Source organism: Melanostigma gelatinosum (assembly GCF_949748355.1).
Source record: "Melanostigma gelatinosum genome assembly, chromosome: 15".
Classification (NCBI taxonomy): domain Eukaryota; kingdom Metazoa; phylum Chordata; class Actinopteri; order Perciformes; family Zoarcidae; genus Melanostigma; species Melanostigma gelatinosum.
Window position 1 is genome coordinate 485,965 of NC_136648.1, and position 26,536 is coordinate 512,500.

A 26,536-nucleotide genomic window follows, 5' to 3' on the forward strand; every position below is an offset into this window, starting at 1 on the left:
ATAAAGAATAAAAAAGAAGCTTGTAATGCTGCTAAAGTTGTAATGAAATGTAACGTATAATTATTATAATTATAAAAAATATTATAATTATTATAATAATTATTTATTATAATAATTATTTATTATAATAATTATTATTATAATTATTATTATTATTATGAATAATGTTATATATTCAGCACATGCTACAGGGTGAACTGTAATAACTGGTGAGGTTCTTCCTCTCTTCATGCTCTCTGGCGCCTTTAGTGGAAACACCTCTATCTACAGGCAGAGCGAGGAACTGCAGCCGGAGAACACTGTTGTCCTTTGCTAATAAAGAAGCTACATGTGAGCGTGACATTCAAATGTAAAGTAAACTGTATTTTATGAACTGTTCGATTTTTCTAACTTTTTTTCAAAAATGAAGCAACTGATAAAACTAATTTCCCAGAATCCTTTGCAGGATGACGCTTGGCTATCCCGCCCGTTGTTAAACAAAATCTCCCGGCATGCTCTCCTGTAGGCCAAGGAGGAGGAGGAGGAGGAGAAGGAGGAGAAGCAGAAGAAGCAGAAGAAGCAGAAGAAGCAGAAGCGTCATGATGGAGTCTAATGTGACAAAACCTTCGTCAGTCCAGAGTAATAAAGTCTGAGACGTCCATGTTTCTTCACCGGAGCTTCTTTACGACCCGAGCCCGCTAGTAACAGCTAGAGAGCGAACTCTACAGCGGAGATTGTCGGTGAGTTTTCGCATTAGCAGTAGCTAGCTAAGTAGCTATAAGTAGCGTTGTTGTTATAGCACTGGGCCTCCATTTAATCCGGCTACCATACACAGCGAAACACCCCTTCATAAACCACATGAAGTTACACAGAGAAGTGTTCAGTTCATCTGGAGCAGCACGTTTAACTACACGTGTAGTCATAATATGTCAGCAGTGTGTGCTAACAGTCTGTCTGTTACCATACTAAGAGTACGAGCCAACGGTGTTAGCATCAACGAGCTAACGGCGTTAGCATCAACTGGTAGAAATATGTTATGGTTTAAAAAAGCAACGTTCTGAGAATCAGAGAAACACGCCCACAAACTGTCTGTTTAACATTATCCTCATCATATTATCTTCATTTTCATAATGTTTGATTGTTAAAAGTCACACCATCTGTAGCAGTGTTAGCTCTGTGTTAGCCACATGTTTAGCTAACCAATGAGACCTCGTGTTGTTTTCGAGATGATTGATTTATAGAATATCAGTAACTAAGTACATTTAGAAAAGTACTGTTTAAGGAACTAGAATGAGGTACTTGTACTTTCTACTTCTCCACTACATCTCGGAGGTAAACGTGGTACTTTTTACTGTACTACATCTCAGAGGTAAACATTGTACTTTTTAGTGTACTACATCTCAGAGGTAAACATGGTACTTTAATGTTTGTGATAAACTGAAGGATGGGTAGTCATTTAAAAGCAGCTTTTTAACTCTGTTGTGTCAGTTAACAGTTTTCATTAATTTCCAGTGAAGGTAGTTGAAGTGTGGACAGCATCAGCTTCAGTAGACTGATCCTGTCGACCAGCATCAGATACTAACACAATCACGGCACAAGGACTCTGATCAGCCTCGACTTTGATGTTCAGATGGAGTTCCTTTATTCTAAAGAAACTCTTTCATATTTACATTGTCCTTTAACCCTTTACATGATGACTGATCAGTATCTCTTCACCTCCTGCTGTTTGGACGCATTCATGTGGGTTGACGTGGATCAGGACTCTTTATGGGCATCAGGGACAGACTTGTTTTTAGTCTCCGATGTGTTGTGTCTCCTGTCTGGTTCATGCCGCGGTTGTAAAGCTTACTTACACATGCTCCCTTTAGGACCCGTCCCAAAGGTAAACTTACCACCTGGTCTCCCATCCCGGCAGGTTTAACGGGTCACCATGGCGACGGACATCGGATCACCGCAGCGGTTCTTCCACATGCCGCGCTTCCAGCACCAAGCGCCACGACAGGTGTTCTACAAGAGGCCCGACTTCGCCCAGCAGCAGGCCATGCAGCAGCTCACCTTCGACGGGAAACGCATGAGGAAGGCCGTGAACCGCAAGACCATCGACTACAACCCGTCTGTCATCAGACACCTGGAGGTAAACACACTTGTGTTACGTTAACGGGGCTTTAAAAATGCTCTTTAATGAATAATCAAATGTACTGAAGAAGTCCTTTGAGATCTGGTTACATTGTCATGTTTTAAGGTTGCTAACGATTAGCCGTTAGCACACGGACCACTGCCATGCTAACGATTATCCGTTAGCACATGGACCATCGCCATGCTAACGATTATCCGTTAGCACATGGACCATCGCCATGCTAACGATTAGCCGTTAGCACATGGACCATCGCCATGCTAACGATTAGCTGTTAGCACATGGACCATTGCCATGCTTTAATGCTCTTTATTTTCTATTTTAACTTCATTAAAAAAGCTCCTGTGGACAGGTGTTGTAAATTAGCATTTAGCTACAAACACTTAACACAGTGCATCTGGGCTTTGTGCATGAATGTATGTTACAATTCTAATGCTACTGTGATGTCCATATCAAATAAAATAAACATAACATAACATACGGTTGCTGAACTTGACTTGTTTTAGAATCGTTTGTGGCAGCGAGACCATCGAGACTTCAGAGCCCTTCAGCCGGATGCAGGATGTTACAACGAGGTGAGTCCGGACCGGTTCTGCTCATCACTTAATATTAATGACCTCTTGTGTGTTTAGCACCAGATGTGAAGGACTGAACCAGATGTTTGTGTGTTTCCTCAGCTGGTTCCTCCTGTGGGAATGTGCACCAACCCAATGAACGCCGTCACCACAAAGTTTGTCCGAACCTCCACCAACAAAGTCAAGTGTCCCGTGTTTGTCATCAGGGTAAGCTGACTGAGGAGAAGTGCTTTTATTGTGAAACATTTTGAGCTTTTATTTTGAAGCCGTTTGAGCTTTTGTTTAGTTTCATTGTGTTATGGAGAGAACGTTGCTTCACTGATTTCTGTGTTTCCTGTTTGTCTCCAGTGGACTCCTGAAGGCCGTCGTCTGGTCACTGGAGCCTCCAGTGGAGAGTTCACTCTGTGGAACGGACTCACCTTCAACTTTGAGACCATTCTACAGGTAAACATCTACCCGTACCGCCACACACCTGTACCTCTGTACGTAGATAAAGAGGAAACCCCCTTTAGTTCCAGTATTCATGGTGTCTCCCTGTTTGTGTCCACATGAGTGGTCCTGACGCCGTCTCTGTCCCCTACAGGCCCACGACAGTCCGGTCCGGGCCATGACCTGGTCTCATAACGACATGTGGATGCTGACGGCGGACCACGGCGGCTACGTGAAGTACTGGCAGTCCAACATGAACAACGTGAAGATGTTCCAGGCTCACAAGGAGGCCATTAGAGAAGCCAGGTTTATACCCAATCTACCATTTTCTGTAGTTACCTCCGGTCTCTTACTGTCAGCGCTGCAGTACCACGCTGCAGCCACGCGGGGGCGCCGCCTCTCCTCGCACCACATGTTGTTGATTCATGACAGATGTAAGTGTGTGCTGTTGCAACACTGCAGTGATCTGTTGTTGATGTTCTTCCTGATGTGGCTGATGAGCTGTTTATCTCTGTTCTGCTGAATAAAGTCATCAATCATTAATTAACATCTGGTTCTGGTAGGCCCGGTGGTTCTGGTGGAGAAGAGGATGGTCAGAATAAATCCATAATAAAGTCTCAGCAGGGACCAATAAAGTGAATAAAGAGAAGCTCCTGCACACACTGCTGGTCTGAACCGCATCAAACAGGCAGCTGTAGATGTTTAAATAAAGGTTTCAGTGCAACACAGCCCGGAGCTAAATACCCCCCCCCCCCCCCCCCCTTCTTCTGCTGTTAACTGGTACAGTGGGACACGCAAGACACAGACCCCGACTCTTAATCCACAAACACTGGAGCCACATCTCCCATGATGCACCTGGATAGTGTGTGACGCAGACTGTACGTTAGACATTTGTAGCGACCAAGCCTGATGACCTCACTGTGACCTCATCGTGCCACAGATCACGTGACAGGTCCCGGGAACACCTGTACAGTGTGATGTCATCGTGAACAGCACACCTGACTCCTCTTGTTTGTGGAGATGTAACGTAGAAACGTGAGGAAGAGAGCGGACGGACGGCTAGGTAGCTAGTTAGCTTGTCCTTCTCCAGAGCGGAGGGACTGCTAGACTCGGCGCTGCTGACATTTTCTGTAACCAGTGTAGCATTAAAACACCGTGGAATTAGCTAGCAAGCTAACTAGCCAGCTGTCCGCTAGTTAGCTTGTGTGACGAGCGTGAGTGGAGGAACCGTCACGTTGTTAGATTTGACTCCTTTACTCTCTGATGGTTTGAGTTGTTACTGTGAAGCCTCAGTCGTTCATGTTGAAGTTAGCTCGTCAGCTAACGGTGCTGACATATAAATGGCTGCCGCTCTGACCGTTGACTTGAGTGGGAATGTCTCTTCTACTCTTCTGTTTCTACAGACACATTAGGCGTTCTTGTTATTTTGTCCGTGGAGGGAAGTTGGATCACAAACTGTTGCTGGCCGAACACTACACTACCCATAAGCCTTAGCAATACCAGTAGAGTCGGCCCTCACAGCTGTGAGGTCACGTTAGAGAGAAGTTCTGTTTCTAAAAGTCTCTGCTTCAGTTGTAATGACTCTACTTCTCTCTTGATTTATTACCTCTGTAAACATTGTAAACATGAGTTTATGTCTCAAGTTCCAGTATTCATGCTCATGGTGTCTCCCTGTTTGTGTCCACATGAGTGGTCCGTCCCCCCCCCCCCCCCCCCCCCCCAAGTCACTCGTGAGTCGTCGTATTTCGCGTCTTCGGGTTTAATTAACGGCCTTCCTGTTACTCTCCAGTGAGCCTTTAGTTTGTTTTTGAATCACAAACAAAGGCTCTGGTGTGTTTTATTCATGTGTGCGGTTGCCAGGGAAACAAGTATACAAATATACCAAAATTGAAAACCGAACCGAACTAAATATCTGAATCGTTTAATACACCAAATAAAACCTCACTGCTTCAGTTATTAAAGGTTTCTACTGGAGAACCAGAGGAATGCTGTGTTGATGAAGGGCTCTTCACAAACGGGACGTTGAGCGGGTTTAGAATCTATTCATAAAAACTCGGTTTAAATAATTTACTTCATTTTATCCGGAGTTTCGTGTTTCATATCGGAGAGAGATCCTGGACTGTTAGCCTAGCTTAGCACAAAGACTGGGAGCAGGGTGAAACTGTTAGCCTAGCTAAGCATAAAGACTTGCAGCATGGTGAAACTGCTAGCCTAGCTTTGCACAAACACTGGGAGCAGGGACAAACTGATAGCTTAGCACTAAGACTGGGAGCAGGGGGAAACTGCTAGCCTAGCACAAAGACTGGAAGAAGGGGGTTCTGTAAGTCTATCTTAGCACAAAAATTGGCAGCAGCGTGAAATTGCTAGCTTGCTTAGCACAAAGACTGGGAGCAGGGGCGAAACTGCTAGCTTAGCATAAAGAGTGGGAGCAGGGTAAAACTGCTAGCCTAGCGAAGCATAACGAGTTGCAGCACGGTGAAACTGCTAGCCTAGCTTAGCACAAAGACTGGGAGTAGGGACAAACTGCTAGTCCAGTTTAGAACAAAGTATCTGAAGTGAATTCATCATTTTGTCTTCAGATCGTTTCACATGGAAACTGGTTTTCTTTGACGGTTCAAATGTTTTGTAGAAACAAAATTAGAAAATCAGTTCTCGCAATAGTTGTTCTGGGCGACGCTGACTCTTAGTTTTTGTAGAGGAATGTGTTGACGGTTGGTTTTGTATTCAGTATAAACATTCACTTCCTGGTTGATTTAACCTCAGCATTTTCACCTGAACGTTCTCGTTCTCTGTCTCCAGTGTTTATGTAGCGTGCTGCCTCACTGCCGGGCTGAGAGTTACTGAGAGAGTTGTGATTTAAACCTGTCAGACACGTCTGATTACATTATAATTAAACATCAGATTCAGAAAACATTGATGACAATAGAAATACCAGTGTTCCCAAAGTAGAACCTTGAGGAACACCTTTATTACTTTTATGAGATCAATAAATCGATCATGAGGAACATCAGATGGCAGGATTTGTAAATATTACATTGTTTTAAGATATTGTGGTAATTGATTATAAACGAGTGGTATAAATACGGAACCGTGACCTGTTGTTGTTGGGATCCAGTGTGGACGTGTCCGTTCCCGAGCTCTCGATCACGTCACATGGTCTTCCTCTCTAGTCACCGTGGTGACGTTCTGCTTGTATTCTCCAGTTTTTCTCCAACAGATAATAAATTTGCCACCTGCTCCGATGACGGGACGGTTCGGATCTGGGACTTCATGCGCTGCCATGAGGAGAGGATCCTCAGAGGTACACCAGCACCTGTTACTGCCACGATACGTTAGCCTGAGCTCACCTAGACTCGCCTGAGTTCACCTAGACCTCAGTGTATGAAAACTGAAATGATGAAGAAAAGAATCAATATAAAAACTGATAACTGTTTTAATTTTTATTAAGCGGACATTTTTAACAGAAGAGCCGCAGCGAGCGGTGAACAGCTGTTTGTGTGACATCACTTCCTGCTGCTGGGCCCTCTATGTACCAACGTACATTTATAACAAATGCCACACATATTACAGTCATCAGCGTTGCACATGTGATACGATTCATCTCATTGTTATGCACAAAGTTCAATAATGAATTCAAAAGTAGTGTTTTGTGCAGTTTTATTTTAAAGTGCTGCTCTATGAACTAAAGGTCAACAACATTGTGTGTAAACACTTTAAACACATCAGGTTGTTAGCAGCAGTGTTCCCTTTACACAGCAGCAGTTATAACACAGTTATGATGATTCTGATCATAGACATTCAGCCGGTGTTCACAACTTCATCTTCATGTGTGTAAGAGATGATATTTAAATACACTTCTGGAAAACTGCAAACCTATCTACGTCATGTTGTTTGTTAAAGTCTCAGTAGTGATACTAAATGATGCTTATTATACATATTACAAACAAAACACTTTAAAAACTCTAAATAAATAACAGTAATTAAAGCTGCGAGCAGTGATGTTTGGGCCCTCGCACCTTCCCGTCTCGGGGGTTCTGGCGGGACGCCTGCAGACGCGGCCGCAAATGTCTTTGACCATCAGACAACACGTCCCGGAGTTCAGCATATTTTTAATGCGTGGACTGAGTGATGCTGGAAATGATGTCGTGCAAATATTCCACCAGTTCCTGTATCCACTATGTGGCCCTAGAGAACATCAAGTACAGACCACATCATGTAAATATCATGTAAATCAGATTCCGTTTGTCTCATAACGCTGTCTTCCTGTTGCCAGTAGGTGGCGCTATGACTTTGAGTGAACCTTGGCTTGTAGACATCCTCAGGCCATGACTGTTATCAAGTATGGCAAGTTTGACGTACAATGGCAGCCACGCCACGGCTACGCCATTCCATTAAACGTAAAGCTTTGAGTAACTTTTAATTACAAAGGGCTTTAGATTATTCTGACCAAATTTGAGAAGGATCTGGCAAAGTCCCGAGGAGTTTATTAAAGTATAGCGACTAGAAATCAAGAGAAAATTCACACAAAACTCTAAATGGCCGACTTCGGTTGGTTTTAGAGCATGGTCCCATGATACTTTCTTTGAAGTCTCCATGTGATACATGTCCTGACCAAATATCATACATGTATGTCAAACGTAGCGCTGGGGCTGCGTTTCTGAATATTTGTACACAGAAAAATAAGCTTAATTTTTCATGGTGAATGACGCGTTGCCACGGCAATGGGCACCACATAAAATGAAGGTCGTTCAATGTCAGTAGACCATTTCAGTAACTTTTCATCATTAATGTCTTTAGATCATCTTGACCAAATTTGAAGTTGATCGCATGAATTCTGTGGGAGGAGTTTGTTAAAGTACACCGTCTGAAAACTATGAAAATTGACAAAAATGGCTTCACTACTGTATCGCTCCCGAGTGGTTGAATGGAATAAAAATTGTAGGCTACGTAACAATATACGATGTGCACATATGAGACAAATTTCACGATTATAGGCTAAATGGTTTTGAAGTTATGAGTATTGAAAAACAAAGCCACGCCTTATGAAGTTCATTGGTCCATATCTTCCAAACGTAATGAGATATCAAACATCTATTGATAAAATGTTATTATGTAGATCCAATACTGATCCACAGCTAATTTAGTAGCAATCGGACTCAGCGCGTAGGAGGAGGATGCAAAAATGGGTTTTTCACAAAATTCAAAATGGCGGAAAAGTTTGGTAGGCGGAGCTTAGGGTTCAAGAGGCTTTTTTGTAGACCTCATTTGGTGGCATGCCTGTGTAAAATTTCAAGTTAATTGGACATACGGGATGAGAGGGCTAAATTCTAGGGGGTGCTAGCGAACAATTTTTTCATATTCGAGCGTGGGACCCATAAAATATCAAATGTTTCACCAGTCCTGATATGCATGCAGACTTTGAGGAGTCTTCAGATATGATAAAGCCCCCAAAAAGGCGATTCACTTGCAGAATAATAATGATCACTGCAGTTTCAATAGGGACGTCACGGCCCGATGTCGGCGCTCGGGCCCCAATGAATCATTTCTTATTTTGGTATTTAGGTCAGACACATATGCAACGCTGATTACCGTAATATGTGTGGTTTTTGTTATGAATGTACGTTGGTACATAGAGGGTGATAAGAAGCTGTACATGGAGGGACTTAGGACCCAGGGGAATGTAGGTGAAGCATGAAGCTGTAGTCAGTTAAGAGCAGTTTGTTCTCTTGTTCATTTAAAAACACGACAATATGTATTTTGATATTGTCACGATCCTGTAACGGGGGGGGGGCACAAACAGCTGTTCACCGCTCGCTGCGGTTCTTGTGAACCTTGTTAAAAATGTCGGCTTAATAATAAAAAAAACTGCGTTAATGCGCGATAAAATAATTGTTGGCGTTAATTAATTAATACATTGACGCAAAAATAACCCGTTAACTTGCCCAGCACTAATATATATTTAATTTTTTAGTCACATATGTATATTATATCTATATATATATATATATATATATATATATATTTATATATATATGTATATATATATGTATATGTATATATATATGTATATGTATATATATATGTATATGTATATATATATGTATATGTATATATATATGTATATATATACATATATGTATATATATGTATATATATACATATATGTATGTATGTATGTATGTATGTATGTATATGTATGTATATGTATGTATGTATGTATGTATATACATATATGTATATATATGTATATATATACATATATGTATGTATGTATGTATGTATGTATGTATATGTATGTATATGTATGTATGTATGTATGTATATGTATGTATGTATGTATATATATATATATATATATATATATATATATATATATATATATATATATATATATATATATGTATGTATGTATGTATGTATGTATATATATGTATATATATATATATGTGTATATGTGACTAAAAAATAAAAGTGGGAAGTAAAGTTAAAAGTATCACTCCAAAAAGCATGTTAATACTGATTAAACGTGTTCAATATAAATAAATAGTTTCTACAGAACCTCAGAAAGGACAAAAGTGAACAGTGAAATCGTTTACATTCATAAACATAAAACTTTACCTTTAGAAAATGAATTAGTGTTTTATCGATAGCTATAAACTTTATTCATCCCCAGGGGGAAATTAGTTTGTAGCAGCAGCATTTACAGAGTACAATATAACATATGAAATACACAATATCTACAGTGCAATAAAATAATAGAGCTTTATAAAGTAAAGAAGAATGATAACTGAATATATTGAGACACGAATCATGTTTATAACATAATTTGGATATTTAAGTGTCTTAACAATGAATATGTCAGCTCAGATATATACATAATAATTACTTTTGAATTGACATTTATTATGTTGTACATTTATACATTGAAATAGTTTAGAGGTCTATTTCACATTTACGCTCTTTAAAACTAACATTTAAATCTTTGCTTACTGACAAAACAACTCATATTAACTTTATACATTTATTGTTCTGTTTTAAAATCACAATCAATCTGTTAAAGAAACACAAACCTGAAGTGTAATTTGTAGAAAATAATCTGTTTCAATAGAAATGTTGATATTGTTTCTGTTACACGCCCCCTTATTCTCTCTGTCTCTGTGTGTCTCTGTCTCTCTGTTTCTGTGTGTCTCTGTCTCTGTGTGTGTCTCTGTCTCTCTGTCTCTGTGTGTCTCTGTCTCTGTGTCTCTCTGTCTCTGTGTCTCTCTGTCTCTGTGTGTGTCTCTGTGTGTCTCTGTCTCTGTGTGTGTCTCTGTCTCTGTGTGTGTCTCTGTTTCTGTGTGTCTCTCTGTCTCTGTGTGTCGCTGTGTGTCTCTGTCTCTGTGTGTCTCTGTCTCTGTGTGTTGCTGTCTCTGTGTGTCTCTGTCTCTGTGTGTGTCTCTGTGTCTCTCTGTCTCTGTGTGTCTCTGTCTCTGTGTCTCTCTGTCTCTGTGTGTCGCTGTCTCTGTGTGTCTCTGTCGCTGTGTGTGTCTCTGTCTCTCTGTCTCTGTGTGTCGCTGTGTCTCTGTCTCTGTGTGTGTCTCTGTGTGTCTCTCTGTCTCTCTGTCTCTGTGTGTCGCTGTCTCTGTGTGTCTGTCTCTCTCTGTGTTTCTGTGTGTAGGTCACGGTGCTGATGTGAAGTGTGTGGACTGGCATCCCACTAAAGGTCTGGTGGTCTCTGGTAGTAAAGACAGTCAGCAGCCAATCAAGTTCTGGGACCCGAAGACGGGACAAAGTCTGGCGACACTGTGAGTCCCTCAGGAGACTACAACTGACTGTTGAACAGTGTCTGTAGCTCCTCCCACCATTGAACAGTGTATGTAGCCCCTCCCACTATTGAACACATAGTGTATGTAGCTCCTCTCACTATTGAACACATAGTGTATGTAGCTCCTCCCACTGTTAAACAGTGTATGTAGCTCCTCCCACTATTAAACAAAGTATGTAGCTCCTCCCACTATTAAACAGTGTCTGTAGCGCCTCTCACTATTGAACACATGGTGTATGTAGCTCCTCCCACTATTAAACGGTGTATGTAGCTCCTCCCACGATTGAACAGTGTCTGTAGCTCCTCCCACGATTGAACAGTGTCTGTAGCTCCTCCCACGATTGAACAGTGTCTGTAGCTCCTCCCACGATTGAACAGTGTCTGTAGCTCCTCCCACGATTGAACAGTGTATGTAGCTCCTCCCACCATTGAACAGTGTATGTAGTTCCTCCCACCATTGAACATAATGTATGTAGTTCCTCCCACCATTGAACATAATGTATGTAGCTCCTCCCACTATTGAACAGTGTATGTAGCTCCTCCCACCATTGAACAGTGTATGTAGCTCCTCCCACTATTGAACAGTGTATGTAGCTCCTCCCACTGTTGAACAGTGTATGTAGCTCCTCCCACAATTGAACAGTGTATGTAGCTCCTCCCACCATTGAACATAATGTATGTAGCTCCTCCCACTATTGAACAGTATCTGTAGCTCCTCAGCTCCTCCCCCATTGTTCTACGTTCTCTCCTCAGCCACGCCCACAAGAACACGGTGATGGAGGTGAAGTGGAACCTCAACGGTAACTGGCTGCTGACGGCCTCACGGGACCACCTGTGTAAACTGTTTGACATCAGGAACCTGAAGGAGGAGCTGCAGGTGTTTAGAGGACATAAGAAGGAGGCGACAGGTGAGTCTGAGCAGAACCCACCATGAAGAAGATGAAGAAGATGACGGTGGTTAAACTGGGAGGGTGTTATCTCTGAGTGTGCGTCCTCTGTGTGTCTCCAGCTGTGGCCTGGCATCCCGTCCATGAAGGTCTGTTTGCCAGCGGAGGTTCTGATGGCTCTCTGCTTTTCTGGCACACTGGGTAATGATGAAGCACCTGAACAGACATGATGGGGTTAACTAATGAGGTTTAGTCACCTCTGGCATGGTTTGACCAGTTGGGACTGGTTTAACTGGTTTCCTGTTGTCTGTGTCAGGGTGGAGAAGGAGGTCGGAGGGATGGAGATGGCTCATGAGGGGATGATCTGGAGTCTGGCCTGGCACCCGCTGGGTCACATCCTGTGCTCCGGCTCCAACGACCACACCAGGTATATACTGTATATACTATATAAATAAATATTTATGTTTATATATATAAAAATATATATATAATTAAAGCTGCGAGCAGCGATGAGCGGGCCCTCGCAATATGCACGTCGGGGTGCATGCACGTCGGGGTGCCGGCGGGACTCCGGCCTGCGCGGCCGAGAACGTCCGCGACCGTCGGACGGCGCGAGGACTCTGGTTGATGCTGTCATTCAGTTGCGTGACTGTCAGATACTGCATGCAGGTTCAGAGCATGGCCCCAATATACTTTTATTTAAGTCCATATGTGATACATGTTCCTACCAAATTTCATACATCTAGGTGAAACGTACTGCGAGGGCTGCTTCGTTGAAATTTTGTAGGGGGCGCTATTGAGCCGATTTGCCACTCTGAACCAATTAAATCATATTATACAACTACATTTTGGGCTTTAAATGTGTATGCCAAGTTTGCTTATGTTTCGAGCATTTTTAGCCTCTCAAAATGACCTTCGTTGTTAACGGCGAAGACTGCATCGCCACGGCAACGGCGTTCGACGAAACATCAAAAGCTTCATGATCTGGCATTATGAACTATTTGTGTGGAACAAATTTGATATTGATTTGATTTACCTACTAAGAGAAACAAGCCAAAGTATCAAGACTTTAACTTCCTGTTACCAGTAGGTGGCGCTATGACTATGATTCAAAATTGGCCTGCAGATGTCTTCAGGCCTGGAGTCTAATCAAACACGTGAAATCTGGTAAAGATCTGATGATGTGGAGTCGAGTTACATCAGTTTATTCGTTCATGGCGAAGGATCGAAATTCCGTCGCCACGGCAACAGCTTTTCACGAAACAACAAGCTTTGAGTAACTTTTCATCACAAAGGTCTTTAGACTGTACCGACCAAATTTGAAGTTGATCTGATGAATTCCCTAGGAGGAGTTCGTTCAAGTGCAGCGCCTGGAAATGACAAAAACGACATGAGAAATTCATAAAAAATGCAAAATGGCTGACTTCCGGTTGGGTTTAGAGCATAGCCCCAAGAGACTTTTATTGAAGTCCATATGCGATACATGTTCCTACCACATTTCATACATCTAGGTCAAACGTACTGCGAGGGCTGCTTCGTCGAAATTTTGTAGGGGGCGCTATTGAGCCGATTTGCCACTCTGAACCAATAAAATCATATTCCCTAACTACATTTCGGCCTTGTAATCTACTTGCCAAGTTTGCTTATGTTTCGAGCATTTTTAGCCTCTCAAAATGACCTTCGTTGTTAACGGCGAAGACTGCATCGCCACGGCAACGGCGTTTGACGAAACATCAAAAGCTTCATGATCTGGCATTAGGAACTTCTTGTATTTGTGTCGAAGAAATTTGATATTGATTTGATTGACCTACTAAGAGAAACAAGCCAAAGTATAAAGACTTTAACTTCCTGTTACCAGTAGGTGGCGCTATGACTATGATTCAAAATTGGCCTGCAGATGTCTTCAGGCCTGGAGTCTAATCAAACACGTGAAATCTGGTAAAGATCTGATGATGTGGAGTCGAGTTACATCAGTTTATTCGTTCATGGCGAAGGATCGAAATTCGCCGAGCCGCCACGTCGCCGCCCTTCAGTAACTTCTTACAATCTTCACAACGAAGCATTATCAAGGTCTTAAGGCTTGTTTGACAACATTTGAGAGGGATCTGATTAATCTGTGAGGAGCAGGATGTCAAAGTACGCAGCGTACAACTTCCGGTTGCCACTAGGCGGCGCTATCAGTTTGATTCAAAATTATCATATAGATGTGTTCCGGGTCAGGATGTTATGACATATGAGAGATTTTGAGCAGATTCGACAATGTACGGCCGAGCTACAACAACTTCCTGTTTCGTGGCGAATGGTGTTTCTTTGACGCCACGCCACGGCCACATAGTTCGATAACTTTTTGATCTTTGAGTAACTTTTCACTGCCAAGGTCTCAAGAGCAGACTCGCCGAATCTGAAGTCAATCGGGTCAAATCTCTGGGAGGAGTTCGTTAAAGTATGACGCCTTGAAATGGTCAAAAAACGTCATAAAAGTAAAAATGGCCGACTTCCTGTTTGGTTTAGAGAAAACTTCCAAGAGGATTTTTTGTGCGTCTCATCACGTTCCACATACCGACCAAATTACATACAGCTGGGTGAAACCTGATGTTGGGGCTAGTCAATAGGGGGCGCTAGCGAGCCAATATTTCATACCGTAGCTGGACACCCCAATCAGACTGCAATTTTCGCAAATTCTGGCTTGCGTGCCAAATTTCACAGACTTCCCAATATCCCAAGCACCTCCTTTTTGCGACGAAACACATAAAATAAGAATAAACATTCGAAATTCAATAGGTCCTCCGCTCCGACTACGTCGGTGCTCGGGCCCTAAATATCATCGCAAGCTGGAGCTGGGGACCCGGAGGAGCGAGCTGTTTGAAGATCTGAGGGTGCGGGTGGAGATTTGGGGAGTGATGAGGTCTTGTAGGGAGGGAGGTGCGTGTCCATTGATGCATGAGTAGTAGGACTTTGTAGTCTATCCGGAATGAGTGCAGAATGGGTGTTATGTGCTCATACTTCCGGACTCTCATCAGGATCCTGGCAGCGCTGTTTTGGATGTATTGCAGCTTCTGGATGTTGTTGCCAGTGATCCCAGTGAACAGTGAGTTGCAGTAGTCCAGTCCTGAGGAGATAAAGGCGTGGACGAGCTTCTCTGCATCTGACAGGGTTAAAGTGGGGCGGAGTTAAATTCTCAGTAGCGATCACTAAATGATGCTTATCTATATATCGCGTTCATCATGCACTAATATATATATATATATATATAAAGTTGGTATGTATACTACTTGAGAAGCTCATTCGTCCCTGATTGGATGTCGATGGAGTAGATTTCTTTGTGTCTGAATCTTTCTGTTTTGTTCTCGTTATGTTTCAGTAAGTTCTGGACGAGGAACCGACCGGGTGATAAGATGAGAGACCGGTACAACCTGAACCTGCTGCCGGGGATGTCAGAGGACGGCATGGAGTACGGTGAGTCCTGAGCAGGAGGACTAAACGCACTCTCAAGGGTTTGAGATGTGATTATTTTAATCGCAGCTGCTGACAGGTTCTGTGTTTGTGTTTCAGACGACGTGGACCTGAACAGCGTGGCCTCCATCCCTGGTATGGGGATCCCCGAGCAGCTCAAGGCCGCCATGGAGCTGGAGCAGAGCAGTGGGTTTCACATCCTCTTAGTTTGATGACAAAAGGTGTCCCACAGGGGTCAATGTTGGGTCCCATGAAGTTTACTCCACCTTGAATGTCATCCAAGACCGACTCGTACCCCTGGGCTAAAACCCATGCGGAGGCATGATTTGTTCAAACATAGCTCCAAATATCTTCATGTTTAAGTCTTCAAAAGATTCTCCTCAGTTATCGGCCGTATCTCGGGTATGACTCGGGTTTATCTCGGTCGTAACTGAGATGCAACTGTTGTCTCCAGGTAAAGAGGTGGCTCCTGAGGTGGAGATGTCTATCCCTGGTCTTGACTGGGGCATGGACGAGGTCATGGGTAAAGACTCCAAGAAGGTCCCGCAGAAGAAAGTACCGTACGCCAAACCGATCCCAGCACAGTTCCAACAGGTAAAGGCCTTCTGCTGAGTTCATGATGAAGCTGTTGGTTAGAAAGTGTCAGCACTGTAGAAACAGTATAAACCATGTTAGTGTTGACTGTGGACTCCTTCGCCTCGTGTCTTCAGGCCTGGGCAGAGAACAAAGTGCCCATGATGCCGCCCGGCGGAGAGATGCCCAAAGACCGAAAGGTGGAGCAGAAAGTGGACGGCAAAAAGAAAACTCAGTCAGAGATGGAGCAGGAGATGGCGTACACCAACCCGATGCTGCTGGAGGTGAGCAGCTCTTCATCTCTTGGATGCTCTACGTGCTCCTCAGTCTCATTTTAAACTCTTTGGTTCTCGTTGCAGCAAATGAAGATGGACCGGATGAACACAGACGGGAACATGGGGCCCCCGCAGGGACAGGGCCCTATGCCCCCCTTCCCTGGGGGCCCAATGCCTCCCGGCCAGCAGGGCTTTCCCCCAAACATGCCTCCTCAGCAGATGCCCAACAACATGGGGCCTCCAATGGGCCCCGGAGGCATGCAGCCTCCTTTCATGTCCCCTGGACAGATGGGACCACCTTCTGGACCCCAGTCTCACCAGGGGCCCACTCAGGGCAATATGGGACCACCAGACATGCAGAGACACCCAGGCCCGCCCAGAAATATGGGTCCCCAAGGGCCTCATGGTATGGGACCCAGAGGGATGCAGGGGCCCCATGGTGGGATGATGGGCCCCCCTCCTCGAGGAATGGGTCCAAGGGATCCTCAGGGTCCTCCACCTCAGGGGAACATGATGGGTCCACAGGGTGGGATGATGGGGCCCCCACCCAGGACCCACGGCAACGCGCCAAACAACTATGGGATGGGCAACATGCAGGGACCCCCGGGAGGGTTGCATGGGCCTCCAGGAAATATGCAGGGGCCCCCAGGTAACATGCAAGGACCCCATGGAAACATGCAGGGGCCCCAAGGTAACATTCAGGGGCCCCATGGAAACATGCAGGGACCCCCATACATGCAGCACCAGGTGAGTTGATATCTGACTGGTTTTTGAAAGGGCCCCTATCAAAGAGCATTGTGTAAATGTGGTCTGGTCTTTCAGAACTCGGGGCCTATGATCCATGGGATGGGGCAGCAGGGGCCCAACAACAAAGGTAAGACACGAAACGTCACTCATCCGGTTCAGTTCCATTGTAGGTCCTGAGCTATTTGATCTGTTTTTCCCGTTGTCTCTTGTCCATGACCACTGTTGACTCTTCTCAGACCCTCGGGGACCGCCGCCCAACCACCACATGGGCCCTTCAGACCGGCAGGGACCAGGGGGACCAGACCAGGGCTCCAGCACTTACTGGGGAGACAACCAGCAGGGTCGACGTGGACCGCAGGACTTTGATGGAGGCCAGGACTTCCATGGCAGAGGAGAGGAGGGCTGGAGACCTGGATCTGGACCAGGATACCAGGGTGGAGGAGGGGGAGGACACCGGGGGGGGGGGCACCGAGGAGGAGGAGGGAACGCAGGGAACTGGGGCCCCGAGGAGAGGTTCACCGGAGGAGAGTTCAGAGGACGGAGAGACGAGAGGTGAGCAGCCTGATATACTGAAAACCTGCAGACCCTCAGAGGTCTGGACTCGACATGAACTGGACTTACTGGTTGTTTCAGGTTCAGAGGAGGCGGCCCCGGCCGGCCCGGAGCTCGAGGTTACTCCGACGAGTACGGCAGCCAGGAGGAGGGCTTCGATGGCCCTGAGGAGATGGGCAGAGGCTGGGACAACGGGGGCCGAGGGAGGCCACCTCGAGGAGGAGGTCCACCCAGAGGAGGTGAGAGCTTCTGGTTCCATGTGACGTCGAAGAAGAAGGTTCAAAGGATGGACTACAATTCCCATCAGCCCTCTGCTGTTTAAAAAAACGTATTAAAAATGAAATCTCATGATTGATTAACAACAACAATGTGATGGTTTTGTGAACCAACATTTCTTTGTCTCGATCTTACAGAATATTATTTCTATGCAGACTCTTATTGTGGCGGTGGTCTCCTTGCCTTCCCGTCCTGTAGGTCACGATAGCTATCGGGACGGTCAGCAGCAGATGCATGATGGGTCGTCTCCGACGGGTCGTGAGCGCTCCGCCTCGCTTCAGGGGATGGACATGGCGTCTCTGCCCCCCCGGAAGCGTCCGTGGCAGGACGGCCCGGGAACCGGAGACCCCCGAGAGCGAGAGTCCCCGGGAGCCGACGGAGGTGAGTCAGCAGCACAATATCACAATCACACCGTCGTTTTTTTAACAAACTTCACCTGAAGCCTTGTGGTCTGGTTTCACCTGCAGGCCGCCCCCCCCAGAGGGAGGACGGGGGCTACGGCCCGTCTGGTCGAGGTGGACGAGGAGGCTGGGGTCCCGGAGGACCTGGACCGGGCCCCAGGAGAGGAGGACCAGCACCCAGAGGGCCACCAAGGGGGGGCAGCCGGGGCCGGTAGTCCTGGAGGAAAGAAACAAACTCCCATGAACCCCCACAGACCTGAGTCCAGATCCTGAAGAACCTTCAGACAAACGTTTGGTCATGTGACACATTCAGATCTCTGCTGCTGTGAGGGACGCTGGCTCCTGATTGGTCCGTACTGACGGAGCAGGAAACAGAACGTTTTAATGTAAAATATTGTAGAGAATCATCGTCTCTTTTATTTCAGTCACTCGTCTTGTTGCTTTTTTGTAGAAGATTTCTATGTTTTTGTGTTTTCACTGAGGTGGACAATAAAGATTCACACTTCAACTCATTGTCACATGAGGGGGGGGGGAGGGGGGTGTAATATCTGAATAAACACAATACTCAAGAGTACACACTCAGTAGTGCTCAGTACTGTCGCAGTTGAAACCAGAGTTTAGTTTTGTATTAAAGTGACTTTATTCATGAAAAGTTCAAACATTATAACTTTATTATTTGGTCCTCTGAGCAGCAGCAGCAGTCAGTCTGTCTGTCCTGCAGCTCAGTGAGCAGAACAGACGGTAATCAATCACGTGACCGGTCTGTGCCGCTTGGTCCGGCTCAAGTCGGCGTGGTTTTCCCGGTCACGGTCCTCTTGATGGCGGACGCCGCAATCCCCCCCATGAAGCGGATCCCGGCGCTTCCTCCGGGCAGCAGCGACACCACGTGGCCGGCGATGACCGCGACCTGCACCGCGGCTCCCAGCGCAGTCAGCGCGGTGCTGTGGAGGCTCAGCGCAGCGTACAGGGTCCCCACGAGGGCGCACAGGTACACCGCGGGTCCGGGGGAGGTGGACAGGCCGGCTAAGAGTCGGCTGGGCCCGCGAAGCACCGCCGCTCCCGCGATGGCGAACAGCGAACCGAGCGACCAGAGCAGAGCGAACTTGCGTGCGTAGAGCAGCAGCAGCGGCGCGTAGAGCGCAGAGAGGCCGAAGCACAGCGCGGAGAACGACGCGAACACCAAGGAGACCACGAGCCGCTGACGGCGACTCATGCCCGGCAGACAGGGGTCCGGCTCGGACGACCACGGCCAGGAAAAGCCTCCTCCGGAGCTCTGGCTTCCGGACGCACCTCCTCCTCCGGACCACGGAGTTGACCACCGCCCGAACCAGCTCCCCGAGACCGGGTCAGGGTCGTCCAGGTCCACCGTGGTGCTGGAGCCGGACTGGGAGGTGGTTCTGGAGCCGCCACCTTTGGACTGGGCCAAATACTCCTGGAGCTGTCTGTTTAGTTCCGCCATGACGGAGGAAGCTAACAGGTTAGCTGTTAGCAAAATGGACGACTTCTTCTTCTTGTTTTACTTCTAAACTTCCTGTTTCCCTCTGCTGCCCTCTACCGGTCATCTGTATTAATAAACAGCGAACCTTCCTCCAAACACCTGAATATAAACAATAAAACATAACCATGAATTTAGACTAAAAACAAATAAAGGCCGAAGAATAAAATAAATAAACTCATCTGAATCTCAGACAACTGAAGACAGAATAAAATAAATACATAAACCACATGATACTAATACATAGAAGATGTCATACTCGCTCACCTGTCCAACCTAAACTGAAGGACCAGCAGCAGGTAAAACACATTAAAACATCTTCACAGACGGGTCCAGGGTGAGGTTAGCCTAGCTTAGCACAAAGGCTGGAAACTGCTAGCGTAGGCTTCACTGACAAATGTTTAGTTTACTATGTTCTTTATTTCACTTACGCCTTTACGCTAACAGAGTACTCTTACAGTGGTATGAGTACCTTTACACGAACAGAGTACTCTTACAGTGGTATGAGTACCTTTACACGAACAGAGTACTCTTACAGTGGTATGAGTACCTTTACACGAACGGAGTACTCTTACAGTGGTATGAGTACCTTTACACGAACAGAGTACTCTTACAGTGGTATGAGTACCTTTACACGAACAGAGTACTCTTACAGTGGTATGAGTACCTTTACACGAACAGAGTACTCTTACAGTGGTATGAGTACCTTTACACGAACAGAGTACTCTTACAGTGATGTATTAGTACCTTTACACCAACAGAGTACTCTTACAGTGTGGTATTAGTACCTTTACTCTAACAGAGTACTCTTACAGTGATGTATTAGTACCTTTACCCTAACAGAGAACTCTTACAGTGATGTATTAGTACCTTTACCCTAACAGAGCACTCTTACAGTGATGTATTAGTACCTTTACCCTAACAGAGTACTCTTACAGTGATGTATTAGTACCTTTACCCTAACAGAGTACTCTTACAGTGATGTATTAGTACCTTTACCCTAACAGAGTACTCTTACAGTGATGTATTAGTACCTTTACCCTAACAGAGCACTCTTACAATGATGTATTAGTACCTTTACTCTAACAGAGCACTCTTACAGTGATGTATTAGTACCTTTACCCTAACAGAGTACTCTTACAGTGATGTATTAGTACCTTTACCCTAACAGAGCACTCTTACAATGATGTATTAGTACCTTTACTCTAACAGAGTACTCTTACAGTGATGTATTAGTACCTTTACCCTAACAGAGCACTCTTACAGTGATGTATTAGTACTTCTCTGCAGTACACAGTACTAACAGTCACGTGTCTCCTCACAGGTGTCATGGCGGTGTCTCAGGTCACGCCCACTTTGTTCCTCGGTGGAGCCGACGCCCCCCTGAACGCCGCCCTGGTGACTCAGAAGAACATCACTCTGATCGTGAACGCCACGCTGAGCCACGCCAGCCCGTCTTACCGCGGGGTGAAGTGCGTTCGGGTCCCCGTCGCCGACCTGCCCAGCGCCCGCCTGGGAGACCACTTCGACCGGGTGGCAGAGCGTATCCACGAAAACCGCGGGGGGAGCACCCTGGTGCACTGCGCCTTCGGCATGAGCCGGTCGCCGGCGCTGGTGATGGCGTATCTGATGCGGTTCAGAGCGGTGACGCTCCGCCAGGCGCACCGCTGGGTCCGGGAGAGCCGGCCCTACGTCAGGCTCAACGCCGGCTTCTGGGAGCAGCTGCTGCAGTATGAGAGGAGGCTCTACGGGAGGAACACCGTCAGGGTGGCCGCGGTACGAGAGACGACGCTGACACTGACGCAGAGGACCGTACCACCGCCACAGACCAGCAGGCTGACCCTGGTCCTCAGGTCACCGGTGATGTCACGACCTCAGGCAACGACGCCGGCAAACAAGCGAAGAAGAGGAACCAAGTCCAGCAGCTTCAAAGTGTGACAAAACTCTTCTTGTACAGCTAAACCTACATTACCCACAATGCAACTGCACCTCTGACGGTGGAGGTTGTGGTGGCGGGGGCCTCACTGAACTTGAACCTTCTCTTCACGTCTCTAAAGGACCAGAGCAGCTTCACCTCTCACCTCCTGCTGTGATCGACAGGTGTACTCAAGGACCCAGTGACATCACTGGAGAGGGGGGCGTGGCTACAGGTGCAACTTATCTGAGCACACCTGCCTCTGATACCTGGGGGGTCATAAACTCAGTAGATGTTTGTTTGTCTCCTCCATCAGAGTGAAAACTCTCCACAACAGCGCCAGCTTGCTAACCGCTAACCGCGACTTATTGAAAGTGTTACTTATTGAAAGTGTTACTTGAAAGTGTTACTCGTTGAAAGTGTTACTGATTGAAAGTGTTACTTATTGAAAGTGTTACTTATTGAAGGTGTTACTCGTTGAAAGTGTTACTCGTTGAAAGTGTTACTGATTGAAAGTGTTACTTATTGAAAGTGTTACTTATTGAAAGTGTTACTTATTGAAAGTGTTACTTATTGAAAGTGTTACTTATTGAAAGTGTTACTGGTTGAAAGTGTTACTGATTGAAAGTGTTACTGGTTGAAAGTGTTACTTGTTGAAAGTGTTACTTGTTGAAAGTGTTACTGGTTGAAAGTGTTACCTGTTGAAAGTGTTACTGGTTGAAAGTGTTACTGGTTGAAAGTGTTACTGGTTGAAAGTGTTACTGGTTGAAAGTGTTACTGGTTGAAAGTGTTACTCGTTGAAAGTGTTACTCGTTGAAAGTGTTACTGGTTGAAAGTGTTACTCGTTGAAAGTGTTACTGGTTGAAAGTGTTACTCGTTGAAAGTGTTACTCGTTGAAAGTGTTACTGGTTGAAAGTGTTACTGGTTGAAAGTGTTACTGGTTGAAAGTGTTACTCGTTGAAAGTCTTACTCGTTGAAAGTGTTACTGGTTGAAAGTGTTACTGGTTGAAAGTGTTACTGGTTGAAAGTGTTACTGGTTGAAAGTGTTACTGGTTGAAAGTGTTACTGGTTGAAAGTGTTACTCGTTGAAAGTGTTACTCGTTGAAAGTGTTACTGGTTGAAAGTGTTACTGGTTGAAAGTGTTACTGGTTGAAAGTGTTACTGGTTGAAAGTGTTACTGGTTGAAAGTGTTACTGGTTGAAAGTGTCACTGGTTGAAAGTGTCACTGGTTGAAAGTGTCACTGGTTGAAAGTGTCACTCGTTGAAAGTGTTACTCGTTGAAAGTGTTACTGGTTGAAAGTGTTACTGGTTGAAAGTGTTACTCGTTGAAAGTGTTACTCGTTGAAAGTGTTACTGGTTGAAAGTGTTACTGGTTGAAAGTGTTACTGGTTGAAAGTGTTACTGGTTGAAAGTGTTACTGGTTGAAAGTGTTACTGGTTGAAAGTGTTACTGGTTGAAAGTGTTACTGGTTGAAAGTGTTACTGGTTGAAAGTGTTACTGGTTGAAAGTGTTACTGGTTGAAAGTGTTACTTGTTGAAAGTGTTACTTGTTGAAAGTGTTACTTGTTGAAAGTGTTACTGGTTGAAAGTGTTACTGGTTGAAAGTGTTACTGGTTGAAAGTGTTACTGGTTGAACGTGTTACTGGTTGAAAGTGTTACTGGTTGAAAGTGTTACTGGTTGAAAGTGTTACTGGTTGAAAGTGTTACTGGTTGAAAGTGTTACTGGTTGAAAGTGTTACTTGTTGAAAGTGTTACTGGTTGAAAGTGTTACTGGTTGAAAGTGTTACTGGTTGAAAGTGTTACTGGTTGAAAGTGTTACTGGTTGAAAGTGTTACTGGTTGAAAGTGTTACTGGTTGAAGGTGTTACTGGTTGAAGGTGTTACTGGTTGAAAGTGTTACTGGTTGAAAGTGTTACTGGTTGAAAGTGTTACTTGTTGAAAGTGTTACTGGTTGAAAGTGTTACTGGTTGAAAGTGTTACTGGTTGAAAGTGTTACTGGTTGAAGGTGTTACTCGTTGAAAGTGTTACTGGTTGAAAGTGTTACTGGTTGAAAGTGTTACTGGTTGAAAGTGTTACTGGTTGAAAGTGTTACTGGTTGAAAGTGTTACTGGTTGAAAGTGTTACTGGTTGAAAGTGTTACTGGTTGAAAGTGTTACTGGTTGAAAGTGTTACTGGTTGAAAGTGTTACTGGTTGAAAGTGTTACTGGTTGAAAGTGTTACTGGTTGAAAGTGTTACTGGTTGAAAGTGTTACTGGTTGAAAGTGTTACTGGTTGAAAGTGTTACTGGTTGAAAGTGTTACTGGTTGAAAGTGTTACTCGTTGAAAGTGTTACTCGTTGAAAGTGTTACTGGTTGAAAGTGTTACTGGTTGAAAGTGTTACTGGTTGAAAGTGTTACTGGTTGAAAGTGTTACTCGTTGAAAGTGTTACTCGTTGAAAGTGTTACTCGTTGAAAGTGTTACTCGTTGAAAGTGTTACTCGTTGAAAGTGTTACTGATTGAAAGTGTTACTTATGTGCTTAACTGAGCCCCCCCGTACAGGAGGTCTGGTGTGCATGACGTGCAGACACAGTCCAGAGAACCAGGACTACAGGGCCTCTCTGGAGGAGGACCAGGCCCTGTGGAACGCGAGACCGTCACCCAGGTGGAGCGCTGGTTCAGAGCCTAGGAGACAAGGGGGGAGGAGGGAGGAGACCATGGAGGATCTGTGTACCTCTACAGGAAGCTGAAGCACCGTGATGTCACTTCCTGTTTGGCAGACAGACAAAACAGATTTCTCTGTTCAGAATAACTGCATTCAGTTCAATGTAATAAAAGTAAAAGTCTTATTAATATTAAATAACGTATGATAATAATAAGCAAGTTGTTACAGAAACCAGAAGGAAAGAGAGTCGATGTCATAAAGCTACGAGGTCCATGACGTGATGTCATGATGGTACCTTTTATTGTTTTCATTATTCTTTTTTAATGGTAGTTTGATTTCCAAATAAAAGCATACAGTATCACAACTATAATATGTAATCATATTTTGATTGCTTAGGTATTTGGGTATATTGTAGTCATATTGTAATTCTTTCTTCCATAACGACGCTTTTATTGTGAAATCTGTTTACAGGAAGTCTCGCTTCGTTGGTGGGCAGCTTGACTTCCGCTCGGGTTTGCTCGGCTCCGCTCGGCTCGGCTCGGCTCGGGTCGGTTCCTCTCCACCGGAGTGGAGCGAGACCACATCCGGATTGAGTGCTTTCGGTGTCGGACGGTTCTGAGAATAAGAACCGAACGGAACCGGGACGAACCGGGACCACCGACCGGGAGGCGGAGGTGACTACGCGGGACATCCGCGTTATCTTGCGGCGGACTGAGAGCCGCGAGGCAGCGGGAGGAGAGAGAGAACCGAGCGGGTCTCTGCGGTGGAGCCGGGCTGAGGTGGACCTCTGGCGGCTACAGGAGGACCGAGCCAGAGACATGTACCAGGTCCAGGTGAGTCCGCTACCTCCATCATCTTCATCATCATCATCGGTCCTTCTCCACCGGAACTCACACACGGTTTCTCTTCTTCTCTCTTTCATTTCTAATTTCATGATTTAAAATAATAATAAAGAAAAAAGATTCAATCATCAAAGAAATGATTATTTTAAACATGACGAGAAATAACTAAAGATCCTCTTAATCCTTAAATATCAATATAATATATTGATGTCATCAAACATTCATAACATCAGAGAGTTCATGTTTGTTTTTCTCCTGAAGATTCACTTCATAATTCAGGATTAATATACAAATATATATATATATATATATATATATATATATATATATATATATATATATATATATAAAGTTATATTATATATAAAGTTATATTATATATCTATATATATAAAGTTATATTATATATCTATACAAGTTATATTATATATACTGTTTCTAACTGATCTCCATGTGAATTCTCTGGTTTATTGCAGCAATAATTGATTTTACTCTGATTTATTCTAATAAACAGATTCAAATGACGCAGAATCCACTTCATAATGATGAAGATTTGTAAAAAGTCTGAATTCATGTTCTGTTGGTTCTCCCTGTAAAACGACGAGCAGACGACTTTTCAAAGGCTTGTTTTCTGGATGGAGTCTGTTCGATCGCTGCTGAATCGTTTGTTTCACATTGAGTGTGACGTCATCATGCTCTTAAACATGAAGCTCATCAGACAAACGGCTTCTTAAACTTCCTGTTTGAATTGTATTGATGGTTTTGTGTGTTTGATAGGTTTTAATATAAATACTGTTGGTGGTTTGTATCAGATACAGAACACTGAGTCCTCTGAAGCTCTCACAAGGTTCACATGTTACAAAGAAATCTCTCTGATCTGCTGCAACAGATCAAGAAGAGTGACTCTGACTTAACTTTTACTTTTGATTTGTTCTGTTGGAAGATAGAATATTTACAACATGTGAGATGCATAAAGATTTCAATCTGTGCAGGACTAAATATTAAAGCTATAAAGAACAAAAGATAGTTCTTGTAGTTTTTACACTTATTTATAGTTTAGAAGAACACGTTTTTGTGTTTTTATGAATTTAAAGTGAAAAGATCAAATCATCTCGTTTATTTGTACAAAATATTAATTTGATGTAATTTGTTAATCCTGAAGATGTTTTTAACAGTCTGACCGTCATCGTAGGGAGATTGATGAAGTGATCGTAGGGAGATTGATGACGTGATCGTAGGGAGATTGATGACGTGATCGTAGGGAGATTGATGACGTGATCGTAGGGAGATTGATGAAGTGATCGTAGGGAGATTGATGACGTGATCGTAGGGAGATTGATGACGTGATCGTAGGGAGATTGATGACGTGATCGTAGGGAGATTGATGACGTGATCGTGGGGAGATTGATGACGTGATCGTGGGGAGATTGATGACGTGATCGTAGGGAGATTGATGACGTGATCGTGGGGAGATTGATGACGTGATCCTAGGGAGATTGATGACGTGATCGTAGGGAGATTGATGACGTGATCGTGGGGAGATTGATGACGTGATCGTGG

The 26,536-nt window shown here is 44.6% G+C and overlaps 4 protein-coding genes across 4 annotated transcripts in view; 3 read left to right on the top strand and 1 right to left on the bottom strand.

Moving 5' to 3' along the window:
- The first annotated feature begins 524 nt into the window (after positions 1-524).
- wdr33 (WD repeat domain 33) lies at positions 525-18,593 on the top strand. Its single transcript, XM_079285400.1, has 21 exons — positions 525-719; positions 1,895-2,113; positions 2,620-2,688; positions 2,791-2,895; positions 3,037-3,132; positions 3,272-3,423; positions 6,321-6,418; positions 10,775-10,901; positions 11,675-11,829; positions 11,931-12,009; positions 12,125-12,235; positions 15,170-15,264; positions 15,361-15,447; positions 15,716-15,855; positions 15,972-16,118; positions 16,194-16,856; positions 16,932-16,983; positions 17,093-17,408; positions 17,490-17,647; positions 17,883-18,065; positions 18,152-18,593. Exons 2-21 carry the CDS (start codon positions 1,910-1,912, stop codon positions 18,298-18,300), a joined length of 3,186 nt encoding a protein of 1,061 aa, XP_079141526.1. The 5' UTR covers positions 525-719; positions 1,895-1,909; the 3' UTR covers positions 18,301-18,593.
- A 125-nt stretch (positions 18,594-18,718) lies between these two features.
- Positions 18,719-19,578, bottom strand: sft2d3 (SFT2 domain containing 3). Its single transcript, XM_079285403.1, has one exon. The coding sequence runs from the start codon at positions 19,542-19,544 to the stop codon at positions 18,867-18,869; it is 678 nt and encodes a 225-aa protein (XP_079141529.1). The 5' UTR covers positions 19,545-19,578; the 3' UTR covers positions 18,719-18,866.
- A 1,331-nt stretch (positions 19,579-20,909) lies between these two features.
- Positions 20,910-21,518, top strand: LOC306789710 (dual specificity protein phosphatase 18; the record flags this gene model as incomplete). The annotated part of the gene is made up of 1 exon (XM_079285791.1): positions 20,910-21,518. One exon carries the CDS (start codon positions 20,910-20,912, stop codon positions 21,516-21,518), a length of 609 nt encoding a protein of 202 aa, XP_079141917.1.
- A 2,454-nt stretch (positions 21,519-23,972) lies between these two features.
- The window catches only part of pex5lb (peroxisomal biogenesis factor 5-like b), a 29,542-nt gene continuing 26,978 nt past the window's right edge, over positions 23,973-26,536 (top strand). Inside the window, exons 1-2 of the mRNA XM_079284267.1 lie at positions 23,973-24,306; positions 24,606-24,967. Of these exons, the coding sequence (XP_079140393.1) occupies positions 24,953-24,967 (15 nt within the window). The 5' untranslated portion in view covers positions 23,973-24,306; positions 24,606-24,952. The remainder of the gene's footprint in view (positions 24,307-24,605; positions 24,968-26,536) is intronic.

Excerpts from the sequence above, each read along its gene's own strand:
- sft2d3 (XM_079285403.1), bottom strand. The coding sequence starts at position 19,544 with ATGGCGGAACTAAACAGACAGCTCCAGGAGTATTTGGCCCAGTCCAAA.
- wdr33 (XM_079285400.1), top strand. The coding sequence starts at position 1,910 with ATGGCGACGGACATCGGATCACCGCAGCGGTTCTTCCACATGCCGCGC. Across the intron at positions 3,133-3,271 it reads ACTTTGAGACCATTCTACAG|GCCCACGACAGTCCGGTCCG; the intron begins GTAAACATCTAC and ends TGTCCCCTACAG. Across the intron at positions 16,119-16,193 it reads CCAACCCGATGCTGCTGGAG|CAAATGAAGATGGACCGGAT; the intron begins GTGAGCAGCTCT and ends TTCTCGTTGCAG.